This window comes from Coenobita brevimanus, chromosome 58, assembly GCF_032717465.1.
Source record: "Coenobita brevimanus isolate Jiangsu-jjx chromosome 58, ASM3271746v2, whole genome shotgun sequence".
Classification (NCBI taxonomy): domain Eukaryota; kingdom Metazoa; phylum Arthropoda; class Malacostraca; order Decapoda; family Coenobitidae; genus Coenobita; species Coenobita brevimanus.
In genome coordinates this window covers 5,408,036-5,423,035 of record NC_137011.1, presented here as the reverse complement: position 1 = coordinate 5,423,035, position 15,000 = coordinate 5,408,036, and the positions used below count along the sequence as shown (strand labels likewise).

The window sequence follows — 15,000 nt, the reverse complement described above, 5'->3', positions numbered from 1 at the left end:
TTGTGTGTGTGTGTATGTGTGTGTGTGTGTGTGTGTGTGTGTGTGTGTGTGTGTGTGTGTGTGTGTAAGAAAGTAGTGCATTGAGTGTTCGTGTATGTGTCAATCATTTAAGTATGTATGTATGCATGCTGAGTGCTAGGTGACAGCTAAAGTGCGGCTGTCGATGGCTGTCTGCTGGAGAAAGGGGGTCAGCAGGAGAGAGAGAGAGAGAGAGAAAAAAAAAAATTGATGGAAAATGTCTTAGGATTTCGCCCGCCTCGTTTCACTGCCTATTTACGTTCCTGTCTAACAAAAAAAACTTGATCATTAATCCTCTGGCAATCGGAGGCATATCATCACAGCTTCGCCAAACTTATTAACAAACAAGCCACATATCCCGGGTTACTGCCCACAGAGTTTGGATACAATTTGACCACTTGCTTTTGAGATATTTAGGGAACTGTCACACACACACACACACACACACACACACACACACACACACACACACACAGATGCAGGCGATTACATTATCTCCTCGCTAGGCAGACGGTAATGAGTAGACGGTAATAATAATAATAATAATAATAATAATAATAATAATAACAACAACAACAATAACAACAACCCTCTTTTCCCCTCCCAACACATTTTCCAATTTACAAAAAATTTAAAAGTCCCTTTTTTTTTCTTTATATCTTTTTGGAGCGGATACTCTTTTAAAATTTCTCCTCACTCCCATTGGAACCCTGTATGGAAGTTTTGGTGCCTTTGATCTACTGAGTTTTGATGGAGGGATGGAGGGAAGGGAGGGATGGAGGGAAGGAAGGAACAAAGAGAAAGGGACGGGAGGGAAGGAAGAAATGGAAAGAGGTAGAAAGGGGAAGGAGGAGGAAAGAAAGGAAAGAGAAGGAGGGTGAGAGGGATGGATGTGGAGGAATGGAGGGAAGGAGAAGGAAGGGAAGGAGTGGAGAGAGAGAGAGAGAGAGAGAGAGAGAGAGAGAGAGAGAGAGGGCAGGGGAAGGAAAGAAAGGAAAGAGAAGGATGAGAGGGGAGGAAGGGGAGGAATGGAGGGAAGTAGAAGAAAGAGAAGGAATGGAGAGAGAGAGGGGGGGGAGGGGAAGGGCAAGAGAGAACATGGAGAGGAGGCGGTGGAAGGGGAGGAATGGAGGGAAGGAGAAGGAATGGAGAGAGAGAGAGGGGGGGGAGGGAAGGGGAAGGGCGAGAGGGAACAGGGAGAGGAGGCGGTGGATTAGGGAAGAGAGGAGGGAAAGAGTGGAGGAGAAGCAAAACAGAGAGAGAGAGAGAGAGAGAAAGAGAGAGAGAGAGAGAAATGGGATGGAATGGAAAGGAGAAGGAAGGAAAAAAGAAAGGAGGGAAGGGAGGAAAGAGAATGAAGGAAAGAATTCAGGGATGCTTTGGGATGGCAGTAAAGAATAAAGAGGGGGAGAGGGAAAGGAAGAGGAAGAATGAGAGGAGCCTGAGGGAGGGGTGGAGGAAGAGGTTAAGTGTAGGGGAGAGACTCTAGGGAAGAATGGAGGGAGAGAGAAGTGAGGTGGAGTGAAACTATAGGGTGAGGGAAGCTGGAGAAAAGGGTGAGGGGAAATTCGAGGGGAGAGAAGTGGAAAGGATGGAGGAAAGTAAGGGAAGGAGAAATGAGGAGGAAAGTATAGATGGAAAAGAAAAAATAAAAGGGAGTAGGAAGGGAGGGGAAGGAGAGAGGAGGAAAACTGGAAGGAGGGAAGGGAAAGAGAGAGGAGGGGGAATGGAAGGAGAGAGGAGGAAAACTGGAAGGAGGAAAGGGAAAGAGAGAGGAGGAAAACTGGAAGGAGGAAAGGGAAAGAGAGAGGAGGGGGAATGGAAGGAGAGAGGAGGAAAACTGGAAGGAGGGAAGGGAAAGAGAGAGGAGGGGGAGTGGAAGGAGAGAGGAGGGGAACTGGAAGGAGGGAAGGAACTTTAAGAGAGGAGAGAGAAGGGAAGAAAAAATGGGGAGATGGTCTGATGTAGATACAGAAATAGGGAGAAAAAATGGAATGAAAAATAGGGGAGAATAAAGAAGAGAAACAAGGGCAGGGAGGAAAGAAGGGAGAGAATGGAGGAAGGAGGGAGAGGGAAAGTAGGTAGAGAGGGAGGAAATGGGAGAAGGGGGAGGAAGGTGCATGGTGCAAAATAAATCGCTATGGAAGAGGCGATACGTACCCTCCAAGGCCACTTAAAATAGGACCCCAAGAGACTTATTTTCCTCGTCCTCCTCTGTAATTCATTTTCCTGCGAGAGAGAGAGAGAGAGAGAGAGAGAGAGAGAGAGAGAGAGAGAGAGAGAGAGAGAGAGAGAGATACACAATACCTCCGCCTGAAGAATAAATTAATAAAAGAAAATGAGAATAGAGAAGACGTGGGCGGGGGGACTCAAGTAAATGTATCCTCATTTTTTTTCTATTCAAAAGATTAATATTTTTTCACCAGAATTGTGGGACGGAAGGTAATGGGTTTTATAATGAGCCGGGCGGGATTATTTTTGAGGAGGTGGAATAGTTCATGAAGATTACATTAAAACGAGTAATTATATATTTTTTTAATTAATTTACATTGTGAAAACTGTGATGAGATATTTTGAGTTTGTATTGAAGGGAAAAAGAAATGCCTTCGTTTTTATACACAGTGTAGGCAGCATCTCGTGTGTTGTAATGTGTCTGCCTGTGTACCTGTCTGTCTGTCTATCTGTCTTTATCTATCATTCCATCTGTCTCTCTTTTTACATTTCCTACTCCCACTGCCACACCCTAACCCTCACCAGCAGACTGAGCCGTCCTAGCCACACGAAAGGTACCACCAGGCGAGAGTCAAGGGAGTGCAATGTTTGAACCACCTTGTTAATTAATTTGGAGGCTAAATTACTTACAGAATTTTTTATTGGCACTGAAGAGAACATTTTTTTTTTTTAAGTGCTTCTTGACGCCAATATTTTTTTCCTTTTTTTTTCTTATTCTTTCAGTCTTCTGATAAAGAATAGCATAAATAGCGGATAATAGTCTTTTTTTAATCATTATAAGGACTCTCGTAATTGGCATAAAGTTGTTGGATGGTAGGAAGATTAGTAGTAGTAGTAGTAGTAGTTTAAGTGGTAGTAGTAGTAGTAGTGGTAGTAGTAGTAGTGGCAGTAGTAGTAGTAGTTATTGTTATTGCACCCCGAAGCTCATTTCACTGTGAACCCAGTGGACTGCAGGCTGAAGTTGCCCTCCTCCTGCAGTCCACCACCATACTCCCTGGGGATAGGCCTAACAATAATATCCTCGTACTGAAGGGGTGATTAGAGGGTATATAGAAGGTCATTTAATTCCAATCCACTTAGTAAATGACCCTCTTTTATCTGCTGTTAATTAATTGGGCTATTAGGTATAATTGGGTTTGTTGTGAGGAGCGGTAGTTCGATTGGGGTTCGCCTCGTTTCAGAATGGCCTCTCTCTCTCTCTCTCTCTCTCTCTCTCTCTCTCTCTCTCTCTCCGATACGTAGCGCTTCCCCTCCTTGAACGATAATTTCCGCAACTGATAAGATTCATATTACGTTTTTTTTCTTTTTTAATTGTGTGCGTGTGTGTGTGTGTGTGTGTGTGTGTGTGTGAGAGAGAGAGAGAGAGAGAGAGAGTGTTTCATTTTTCGAGTGGTGTATGCACATGCATGTATGAATGTGTTTTACTGTATTTGGGGGTATGCATCGGGCCGTGTGTGTGTGTGTGTGTGTGTGTGTGTGTGTGTGCTGCAGTACTTAGATTCGTACCGTTTTTCATAATATTCGGCAGTAAAAAAACATATTTCACTGATTTCTGCTAAACTTAGTCTCATTTACCTCCAGTAATATCGCGTTATCAATAATTATAAGCACAGGTAATCGAGTAATCGTTCTTTAAAATCGTGTACTCTAATATTTGGTCGTATTTTCATGGTTTCAGGCAGCTAAAAAAAAAAAAATATATTATGATTTGAAATAGTGTGAAAATGTGACATCTTTCGAATTAAAGATGGGCACCCCGTGGAGCTTCGCCATTTTGCCACCAGGGGCGTTTCATACCCCCAAAATTCATCCCTGGTTTTTAGTTTTCAGGAGTAAAAAAGACAGGAAATAAATATAACAATCCTTAAAATGGTGTAGAAGTATGTGATGCTTTTAAAATTTCAAAAGAAGAAAAATTGGAATTAGAAGAAGTACATCTCCCGGAGTTTCACCATTTTGCCATCAGAGGCCTTTCATCCTCATCTGTGATTGGAGAAGGCTCGTGACCGACAACCAATAGAATCACTCCTTCTATCAGGCGTCCAGAAATCCCATTGGCTGATAAGTGTCCATGGATTAGTTTACGTGTGTTTGTCCTGCCTTTCCACCCCCTCGCCTTTATATATATGTACATTATTTACATTTATTTTTTGTAAGCGAGGTGTGTGTACTCTGACTAACTCTTGGACTGAAGTGGATCTTGTGTGACAAGTTTTTTGAAGGGTACTGAGAGACGTAAAAAAAATATCGTATTCTCGCAATCTGAAGAGCAGTGGAAAAATATTAACGTAGAAAAAGTATGAAGCTATATTGAAGATACGTATGAAGGAAGGAAAAATATAAAAGATTAAGGAGCGTCTCTGTACCTGTGGATATATAGGACGATTTAGTGATACTGAAAACCAGATAGGTACTGTGAATAAAGCAGACGTCAGTGTAAATTTAGAAAAGAAAAAATGTTCTGAATTAAAAAAAAAAAAAAAAGTGAGTGTCCTTTTAACAAACAACGGAGAAGAAGGGTAAATAAAATAGACTGGTCCTTCAGAAATAGCAAAAAATTAAGATGTGAACATTTTTAAACGAGCAAAACACTGGAATAAACTAATATATCTTCAAAAAAAAAAAAAAAAACGCGAGGAAAAAAATACTTATCCTGAAAAACCTATTGGAAGAATATACGTATCAAGAAAAAAGTGGGAAAAATATAGTTCCCAAAAAAACAAAAAAAAACTTGCTTTGAAAATATCAAGGAGAAAAGTTGCTGGAAAAATCGAGAAAAAAGCATGCCGCTAAAAGGGAGAAAAACTTGCCTAAAATGGAGAAAATCTTGCTGTAAATAGAGAAAATCTTGCTTAAAGTAGAGAAACTAAAAATAAAGGAAAAACTTACTGAAAAAAAAAAGAAAAACTTGCTGTAAATATAGAGAAAAACTTGCTTAACATAGAGAAAAGTTTGCTTAAAATAGAGAAAGACTTGCTGTAAAAACAAAGAAAAACTTGCTTAAAATAGAGAAAACTTGCATAAAACAGAGAAAAACTTACTTAAAATAGAGAAAACTTGCTATAAAACAGAGAAAAACTTGCTTTTAGTAGAGAAAAAACTGCCGTAAAAATAAGGAAAAACTTGCTGTAACAATAGATAAAAATTTGATGTAAACAATATACCTATCGTGATTTTAGCAAGCAGAGGCACATCAAGGCAATCCACTGCTTGTTTACGACTGCAGTTAAGCTTGCTCGCCGCTTGAAGGAGAGGATACGCTTGCCGACGCGGAGAAAAGGAAAAAAAAGAAAGCGAGAGATATATCCCTGATGCGTAGCAGTGGGAAAAAAAGAGAAGCTTGAAAAGGTTAAAGAAATAACTGGTTTTTAATGGTATGAAAGATATTGGGATCTTGAAGAGTAGCAGAGGAAAAAAGAAACCGAAAAAGGGGGAAGGAAAAGAACTTGAAAAGTAAGAGAAACAGACAAGGGACATAAAAATATATATATATTCCTTGAGTAGTAAGAGAAGAAAAAAAGCGAAACAGGACAAAAAGATAAAAAAAAAATCTTGCCGACTTCTGAAGAAAAAAGGGAAATGAAAAAAAATCAAAATAATCCTCTGCACTTCATATAAGAAAATACCGAAGTGAGAAAAAATATATATATTGATAGAAGAAAAGACTACCAGAAATTTGAGAGAAACTGATTAGAGGAAATTGCAAAAACTCATGTCATTAACAGTGAAAGGAGGGAAATCTAAAACAGGTATATTTAAAAAAAAACGCATGCCATTTTAGACATACAAGAGGGAATCAGAAAATACAGTAAAATATGGAAACATTCTCCCCCTTAGTAAAGAATAAATAAATAAGAACAAAGTGGAAGAAAATAAACTGTGGAGACTTAAGGTCGGATGGAAAAAATGAAACTCCTTCGGGTTTTTCAAAAGAAAGTTTGAAAAAAAATGGAGACGGAGGAGACTGGAAGTTAGATTAGGAAGAAGTTGAATTTTGGTGTTAGCTACCTGAAAATGAGAAAGGAGAAAAAAGTCAGTGAGAGAAGAATAAAAGATAAACAGAAAAGAGGAAAGGAGTAGGGAAAACGGAAAAAAAGAAAGTAATATAAAACGAGAGAGGAGATAAACAGACGAGAAGGTAGAGATGAAAGAATATAGACAAAAAAAACAAAACAAAAAGAGGTTAGAAGAGAGAGAGTAAATTAAAGAGCAAGGAGTGATAGGAAGCTGTCAAGCAAGAAATAGTGGGAACAGAAGAGAGACATACCGGTATAAAGACGAGAGAGTGTGTGAATTTACCAGTTAGAGGAAATAGTGAGAGAGGAATATTAAAGAGAGCTAAAAGAGAACTGAAGACATAAAGAGAGGAGAGTGAGAGAGTTTAAAAGAAGAATTAGAGACAAAGTTAAGAGAGAAGAAAGAGAGTAAAGTATATGAGTTGATAAAAAAGAGGAGGAATTACTGAGATCAAGAAAGGGGACAAAATTAAAAGAACAAAAAAGGATAATATTCGAGGACGAGAAGATAGACAAAGAAAATCCGAAATAGGATAGAAATAAAGGGGAAAAAAGTTTAAAATGAAAAGAGAAAATAATGAAAAAGGTACAGAAGAGAAAATATAATCCAAAGTAAGATAGAATAAGTGATAGAGAAATAAAGATATGAGACAAAGGAAATAGAGAATCGAGAGAGAAGAAAACTCGGTAGTGAAATAAAGAGGAAATCAGAAGAGAGAAAAAAGGAAGTGAAAGAAAATACAGATAATTATATATATTGAAAAGTGAAAATTTGGAAATACAAGAAGACGCAGGAATAGAAAATAGAGGAAAGGAGGAAAGGAAGGAAGAAAAATCTATAGAGAAAAGAGAAAATGCCCACCTGTTAAAGAAAATCGTTATGTGCACTAAAAGGAAACAATAGAGAAAAGACCTAGTCCCCCCTTCAAAGAAAACGGAACGCTAAACAAAAGCCAGTTCAGAAAGAAAAAAAAAAAGATTGAAGAACTGTCCACCTCTTCAAAGAAATAAAGAAAAAAAAAATGGACTAAAAATAAAAATAAAAAACTAGGAAAACAGAGATAAAAAAACTGACAAACCTGGCAAAGAAAATGGAAAAAATAAGAGAAACAGAAAACACACTCATCTCCGCCTCTCGCTTGAAAGAAGAAAAATAAATACAGAAACAAGAGGCTAAAAAACTCTCCACACCAAGAGAGAACACGGAAATTGACATAGAAAAAACTCACCTCCAGTTAAAAAGCAAAAGAAAAAGAAAAGAAGGGTAATGAAACAGGAAGGAAAAAGGTTATAAGCAAGTCACCCCTACAAGGAAAACTCAAAAATAATAGATACGACAAATTATCTTTTCCATGTAAAAAAAAGAAATTAGAGGAATCATTGGCCGTCTTGTAATTAATAACTGAATAAATGAATGACAGAGAAATTAACGCTGAAGAAAATATATAAAAATAAATAAGAGGTAAAAATTAATAAAGAAAAAGAGTTGGAGTGAGAACAAGGTATTCAGATTTCTAGCCTCCCCTCCTTGACTCTCTCTCTCTCTCTCTCTCTCTCTCTCTCTCTCTCTCTCTCTCACACACACACACACACACACACACACACACACACACACACACACACACACACACACACACACACACACACACACACACACACACACACACAACCTCCCCCTTTCATCTTCCCCCTCAACAGTTGTTTTCCTCCCTTTTTCCCTCATCTCCCCTACCCTTCCTCTCCCTCTCCTCCCTTCCGCCCCTCCCTCTCTCTCTCTCTGTCTGCCCTCCCCCTCTCCCTCCCTCTCATAGTACTCTCCTCATCGAGCCCTTCTCTCTTCCCTCCCTCCTCTTCCATCTTCCCTTCCTCTGTCCCTAATACATCTCCCCTTATCCAATTTCTCCTTTCCTTAAATTTTTCCTTTCCTCTTCCCATTCTTATTTCTCCCCTCCTCTCTCCTCTCCTCTCCTCTCCTTTTCTCTTTTCATCCTTTTCTTTCCTTTCTCCCCTCCTTCCTTCTTCCTCACCCTTTTTTCGCACTCACTCCTTACAACCCCTCAACTTCTCCCTCTTCATCCCTCTCTTCTTCTCCCTCTCCAGTTCCCTCTCCCTCTCCTTCTCTCTCCCTCACAGAATGGCTAGTTCTCCCTCTCACCCCTGCCAGCCCCCACCCCCATCACCATCAAGAAGAAGAAGCACCACCACACCACACTTCCCCGCCCTTTATTGACCCCACTCTGCCGCTCTCTTGACTTCCTTCCCTTTGACTTCATTTTACTTCATGTCCTTGACTTCTTTACCCCTGTTAGCTTCCCGTTCGTGATTTTCTGGCCTATTTATTGACTTCACGTTGTCTCTCTTGACTTCCCTCCCTTTGACTTCACTTCTCTTGACCTCCTGATCCTTCTGTTGACTTCACTTTACCTCATTTGACTTCCCTCCTTTTGACTTCATCTCTCTTGACTTCCTTGCCTTTAATGTATTGCCTTTACTGCCTTGTACTGACTTCTCTTTACGTAAACTCTATTGACTTCCTCTCCTGACTTCCCCGGACTTACTGACTTTACTCCTCTTGACTTCCTGATTTTGACTTCACTTCTCTTGACTCTCTGGCTCCTTTACTGACTTCATTTTGCCTCTGTTGACTTCCATTCCTTTGACTTCACCTTTGTTGATGACTTACTTGACTTCAGGCATCTAATTGACTTCCACTTTTTTTTCCTTGACTTTTGTTGACTTCCTGACCTCTTGCTTGACTTCTAATTGACTTCATGACTTCGACTTGACTTCATATCTTTTAACTTCCTTGCCTCTTGTTTGACTTCACCCTTTACTACTACTACTACTGCTACTACTACTGCTACTACTACTGCTGCTACTACTGCTGCTACTACTACTACTATTATTATTATTATTATTATTATTGTTGTTGTTTTATTTTCTTCTGTGTAGGGAAGAAAATTTACCACCACACACTTTCATCTTCTCTGTTAGCCATTTCTTAGCTTGTCCAGTCACTCAAAAAAATAATAATAATTAAAAAAAAACACCAAGCTCAAGACCACAAACTGGGAAAGATTACCGTATAAGAAAAATTAACTCGAAAATCATCTCAAGACAGAAAACCAGTAACTTGTAAAAAAGAAAAAAGAAAAACATTAAAAAAACAGGAATAGCCACATACGGAAAAAATGTAGAAAAGTTAAAAGATATATAGCCTTTAAGTTCCATTGAAAATAAAATAAGAAATAAACGCATGAAGACACCAGGAAGATATACTGAAAAAGAACTGTCATACCCTTGCCACTGTGATATATTATTAAAAATGCAGCGAGGAAAAAGATATACACTCCTCTCACACTTGTAGAGAAAAAGAAAATCGTGGAAGATCAGATAAATAAGTAAATAAATAAATAAATAAATAAATAATAAACTAGAATGAGAAAGAAATAAACCCGGCTGACCAGAAACTTCTCAAAAAAAAAACAAAAAGTGTGGAAGACAACCGCAATGTAAAAACAAACAAAAACGTGCAATTTTGAAACGAAAGTATGAGAAGAAATGTGAATCTAAGAAGAGAATAGCTGAGAATTTAAAATATCATTATAATAAAATTTGTAAAAGAAATGGAGTGCAATGAGAAAAGCAGAATAAAATTTGGAATATAAGAAGAAGAGCATAGAGGTAATTAGGGAAAAAATCAGTTTCAGACACTCCTGTTGCTTCAAGGGAAAAACAATGAAAAAAGATGTGAAAAGAAAACTGCTCTGAAAGGCATTTGAAAAAAACTGCAATGTAAGGAAAAGAAAACTCGTCAGTATAGAAATCTCTCTTTTTCTCTCTCTCATCGCTTCACTCACACACTCACTCTCTCTCCCCTTTGAAGCTCAGGAAACACGCTGTCTTTCACTCTCTCGTATATTAAATTGCTATGTGAGAAGGAAATAGCGTCACTTCAGGAACTCGCTCCCACTTTCTTTCTTCACTTTAGATATTTATTTCTCTGTCTTCGTCTCGTCACCCTTGAAATTGTCTCTTGTCTCTCCACCTGAAACTCGCAGTGTCTCTCGCCTTCCAGCCATTTTTGTCTCTGTCTCTCGTTACATCAAAAGCTTTAACTCGTTACTCCAGGCACCCCCTCTTGCTCTCTCCTTATTCCTTGTGTCTTTGATCTTTCTTTATCTCTCGAAAACCCCAGTCTCTCTCTCTCTCTCTCTCTCTCTCTCTCTCTACTCTCATACCTCCAAACACACCCACACTCTTGCTCATAATTACATCCAAGAAGAAGAAAAGAGAAGAAAACGATAATGTAAGCAAGGAAGACCAACTCGTCTCACAAGCACCTCTCCTCTTTCCCCCGCCTCTCTTTCCCTCTTTCTCTCTCTTTTTTCTCTCTACCTGTCTCTCGCCACACCCTTCGTCATGTCCTACAACGACGACAGCTACTACAAGCACCGCTACTCCTACTCCTACGATGCCGAGTAAGCCAGTGTAGACCTAGAGGAGGGGCCTTGTAGATTTTCATAAGCCAGTGTTTTGTTTACGAAGGTCTTATGGGGATGTACTGTATGTAGGAATTTTGTAGTGGATATGTACTTGTATTTTTGGTATTTCTTTTGTTCTTGCTTTTCGTTACTATTTTTTTGGGGGAGGGGGGAGTTGTGGGGGCTGATGTATGATTTTTTTTTAATGGTTCTATACTTGTATTTTGGGAATTTCCTTTGTTCTTGTGTGTGTGTGTGTTTTTTTTTTTTTTTTGGGGGGGGGTTGTGAGGGTTGGTATATGATTTTTGGTATTAATTTTTTTTTTTTTTTGGGGGGGGGTTGTTGGGACTGAAGTATGATTTTTAGCACTTTTTTCATTTCATTGTTTCTCAAAGTAGATACTTGTATTTTTCATGTTCTTAAATCTTTTCCATTCATGTGTATTCGTACTATTGTCGTTCTTACACATTTTTATTTTACTTTATTTTTGGGTGTCTGGATATCTCTTATTTCCCATTTTTATTCTTGCCTTAATTGACTTTTTCTTCGATACTCAGAAATGAGAAAGTTCTTTTATACTGAGAATTTGTAATGTGAAAATTCGATATATATAGCTGTGTATATGGATGACATTTTGACAATCTATTAAGAATGTATAAAAATTTGCCCAGTAACCTCTAAGTGACGATTTTTGGGAGGGTGTTCATATGGTTTGACTCCCTCCAGACGATTTAACTGAGCTGAGGGAAATCCACCTAACAGATTAATTTGTCTTATCCTTAGTAGGTGGGTATATAGGAACATAATACCAGCTTTCCCACATCTGCAGGTGACCCTAAATAGTTATCAGGTGTACACATAGCCTTACACACACACACACACACACACACACACACACACACACACACACACACACACACACACACACACACACACACACACACTAACCCACAGGCGCCAAAATACCTCCAGGTTTTCATCATCTTTCCACCTCCCCTCTCCTCCCCTCCCCTCTCTCCCCTTCCCTCCCCCTCCCCCCTCCCTCTTTCCCTCCCCCTCGCCAGCACCTTCTGACCAGGTAGCTTCTCATAAGAGCCAGGTAAACACCACGGTTTGTTTGGAGGTGTTTTTGGGTGGTTTCTCTCCTGTTTCCTTTCCTCTCCACTTCTCTTCTATCACCCTTTTCTCTCCATTCCTCTCCTCTCCTCCTGATCTCTCCTTTCCTCTCCTCTCCTTCTTTTCTCTCCATTCCTCTCTCTTTCCCTCTTTTCTTCTCTTTTCTTCTTCCTTCTTCCTATTTTCAACCGTTCGTTGTTTTCACGCCTTCTTTATCGTCATTGATATTATTTTCCTGCTATTTTTTTTCTCTGTCTCTGTCTCTGTCTGTCTGTCTGTCTCTCTCTCTCTCTCTCTCTCTCTCTCTCTCTCTCTCATTATAGGTACAGTGTCTAAGGGGGTGGAAATTTTTAATAGTGGGGGCCAACATTCAACTTTTTTACCCTTTTTCAGTTTTCAAGTTTTTATCTGCGATTTTTCAATTTTCTTTTTTCTTTATATATTTTTGGGTATGCTGTACTAGAATTTATTTTCCCTTTTCGTTTATCTTTTCCTTAATTTTTTTTCCTTTTAAATTTCCTCTTCGTTATTTCGTCTCTTTTCCTTTATTTTACGTCTTCCTTATTAATTTCCTCTTTTTCCTTTATTTCCGTTTTCCCTTTTATTTACCTCTTATTTGTCTTCCTTTCCCTCTTATTTTTCCACTTTCCTTTAACTTTTCAATTATTTTTTAAAGATATTATTTCTTACCATTATTTCTATTATTTGTTTTATTATATTGTATCTTTTCTTATTATCATTTATTTGTCATATTTTTATTTCCATATCCTTACTTAGTTCTCTTTATTTTTTCATGCTCCCATTTTTTCATTTCATATTTTTCCACAGATTATTATTCTTTACTCATAGCCTACTTATTTTCAGTGCCTTTCCGCTCTGATTTTTCGCTATTGAGTGAGAGAAATGCTTGGGAGTTACCCCTCACAGGATGCGGCGTTAGGTACTAGATAGATAGATGTAGATAGATATAAATAGATACTTAGATACTCTACCTCACTAATTTTTTCTTTTTCTCAGTTTGTCGTCTTTTTTTTCATTTTTTTTTTTTATTTGTTTTATGTTTTCAAAAATCCCGTTTCCCTTTTCATTTCTTATATATATTTTTCCGTTTCCAGTGGCATTGTGAGGTGATGGGATAAAATTTTGCTGGGTCATTTTTTGAGTTACCCCCCTTTTGTATTTTGTTTTTCTTTCATTCGTGTTTTTGTTTTTTTTACATATATATTCTCCGTTATTTTTCCCAGGCGATATTACTTTCCTTCCTTCCGTCCCTCCTTCCTTCCCACTCTTCCTTCTTTCCTTCCTTCCCTCCTTCCTTCCTTCCTTCCTTCCTTCCTTCCTTCCTCCCTCCCTTCCTTCCCTTTCTTCTTTTCAGAGTTGTGATATGCGTTGCTTCCTTACCTCTATCATCAGTTTCTCTCTCTCTCTCTCTCTCTCTCTCTCTCTCTCTCTCTCTCTCTCTCTCTCTCTCTCTCTCTCTCTCCTCCCTTCCCTCGTTCCGTCTTTCCCTCCCTCTCTTCTTCATTTCCTCTTCCTCCCTACCACCATCGTTTCCTCCACTCTTCTTGTCTCCTTCCCACTCTCCTCTGCTTCCCTCTGTCCTTCGTTTCTTCCTTCTTTCTCCTTCCATCATCCTTCCTTTCCTCCCCTCCCTTACCTCGTTCCCCTCCCTTCTCTCCCTTCACCCTTGTCTCCCTCCCTCCCTCCCTCTCTCAGTACAGTGTAAGGAGCCTTGGGTAGTCAATACTGGGAGTGGCATGGGAGGGAGGGAGGGAGGGAGGGAAGGGAGATTATGGAGGGGAGGGAAGGGGAGGGAAAGGAGGGGAGGGAGATTAAAGAGGGGAGGGAAGGGGAGGGGAGGGAAGGATGGAGTGGCTGGGAAGAGGGGGGGAGGAAAGGGAGGGGAGTGAAGGGGAGGGAAGGGGTTGAAAGAAGGGGAGACAGTGAGGGAGGGAGTGGAGGGGATAGAAGGAAGAGAGAGGAAAGGAGGATAGAGTGGGAGGGAGGTAGAGAGGGGGGAGTGGGAAAGGGAGGGGAAAGGTAGGGGCAGATGAGGGGAGACTAAGGAGGAAGGGAGGTGAAGAGGATGGGGAGGGAGGAAGGAAGAGAAGGTGAGAGGAGGAAGGGGAAGTTTATGAAGGGAAGGAAAGGGAGCGAAGGACAGTGGTTATGGGGGGGAGGGAGGGAGAGAAGGGGAGAGAGAGGTAGGGGAGAATAGGAGTGGAGAGGAATGGGGAGAGGAGGGAGAGAGGAGGGGAGAAATGAAAGAAGTGAGGGAGAGATTAGAGAGAAGGGAGGGATGACAAGGGAGAGTATAAGCGAGAAGGAATGAGAGAGAGAGAGAGAGAGAGAGAGAGAGAGAGAGAGAGAGAGAGAGAGTGGAGGGATGGAATGGGTTGGAACTGATGAGAGACTGGGAGAGGAATGGGGGAAAGGGAGAAGGGGAGAGGTGGGGATGGGAGGAGGAGGGGAGGGATGGGGAGGGGGAGGTTGGGAGGGATGGGGGATGTAGGGGGATTAAGAGTCGATCAGGGAGGCTCCAGGGGGTCTAGACTTGTGGAGGGAGGGGAGGGGAAAGAGAGAGAGAGAGAGAGAGAGTCAGCCGATCTTGACAGGAGAGCGAGATACTGATAATTGGGGTGGAACCAATTAACGTGGAGGACATATTGTTGTTGTTGTTATTATTATTATTATTATTATTATTATTATTATTATTACTGCTACTATTACTACTACTACTGCTACTACTATTAATAATAATAATACTTCTATTTTAATATTGTTTTTATTTGATTTTTTTTTTTAATGCAAGAAAGAAGGAACCAAAGGCTAGGAGCCCGCAAACCGTCCCTGTCAAGAAAAAACAAAAACAATACAAAAGAGAGCCAAATTCAAGATCCGTTCATTTCGAGATGCCTGGACACACTGTGTTTGAAAGACTGGAGATCATAGGAAGTAGGAAATACAGACAGAGGGAGACAGTTCCAGAGTTGACCTGTTGCCTAAATGAAAGACTGGGAGTAACGGTTAACTCTTGCATTTGAGAGTTGGACAGGAAAGGGATGAGAATTTGTTGCTAGACGGGTGCTAAGCACCCGTCGTATAGGTGGAGGGATGCAAGAGGACAGTTCAG

The 15,000-nt window shown here is 40.0% G+C and overlaps 1 protein-coding gene across 1 annotated transcript in view; it reads left to right on the top strand.

Moving 5' to 3' along the window:
- Window positions 1-15,000, top strand: part of LOC145402543 (uncharacterized) — a 250,105-nt gene that overhangs the window by 198,345 nt on the left and 36,760 nt on the right. Inside the window, exon 15 of the mRNA XM_080274548.1 lies at window positions 1,208-1,226. Within this exon, the coding sequence (XP_080130674.1) occupies window positions 1,208-1,226 (19 nt within the window). The remainder of the gene's footprint in view (window positions 1-1,207; window positions 1,227-15,000) is intronic.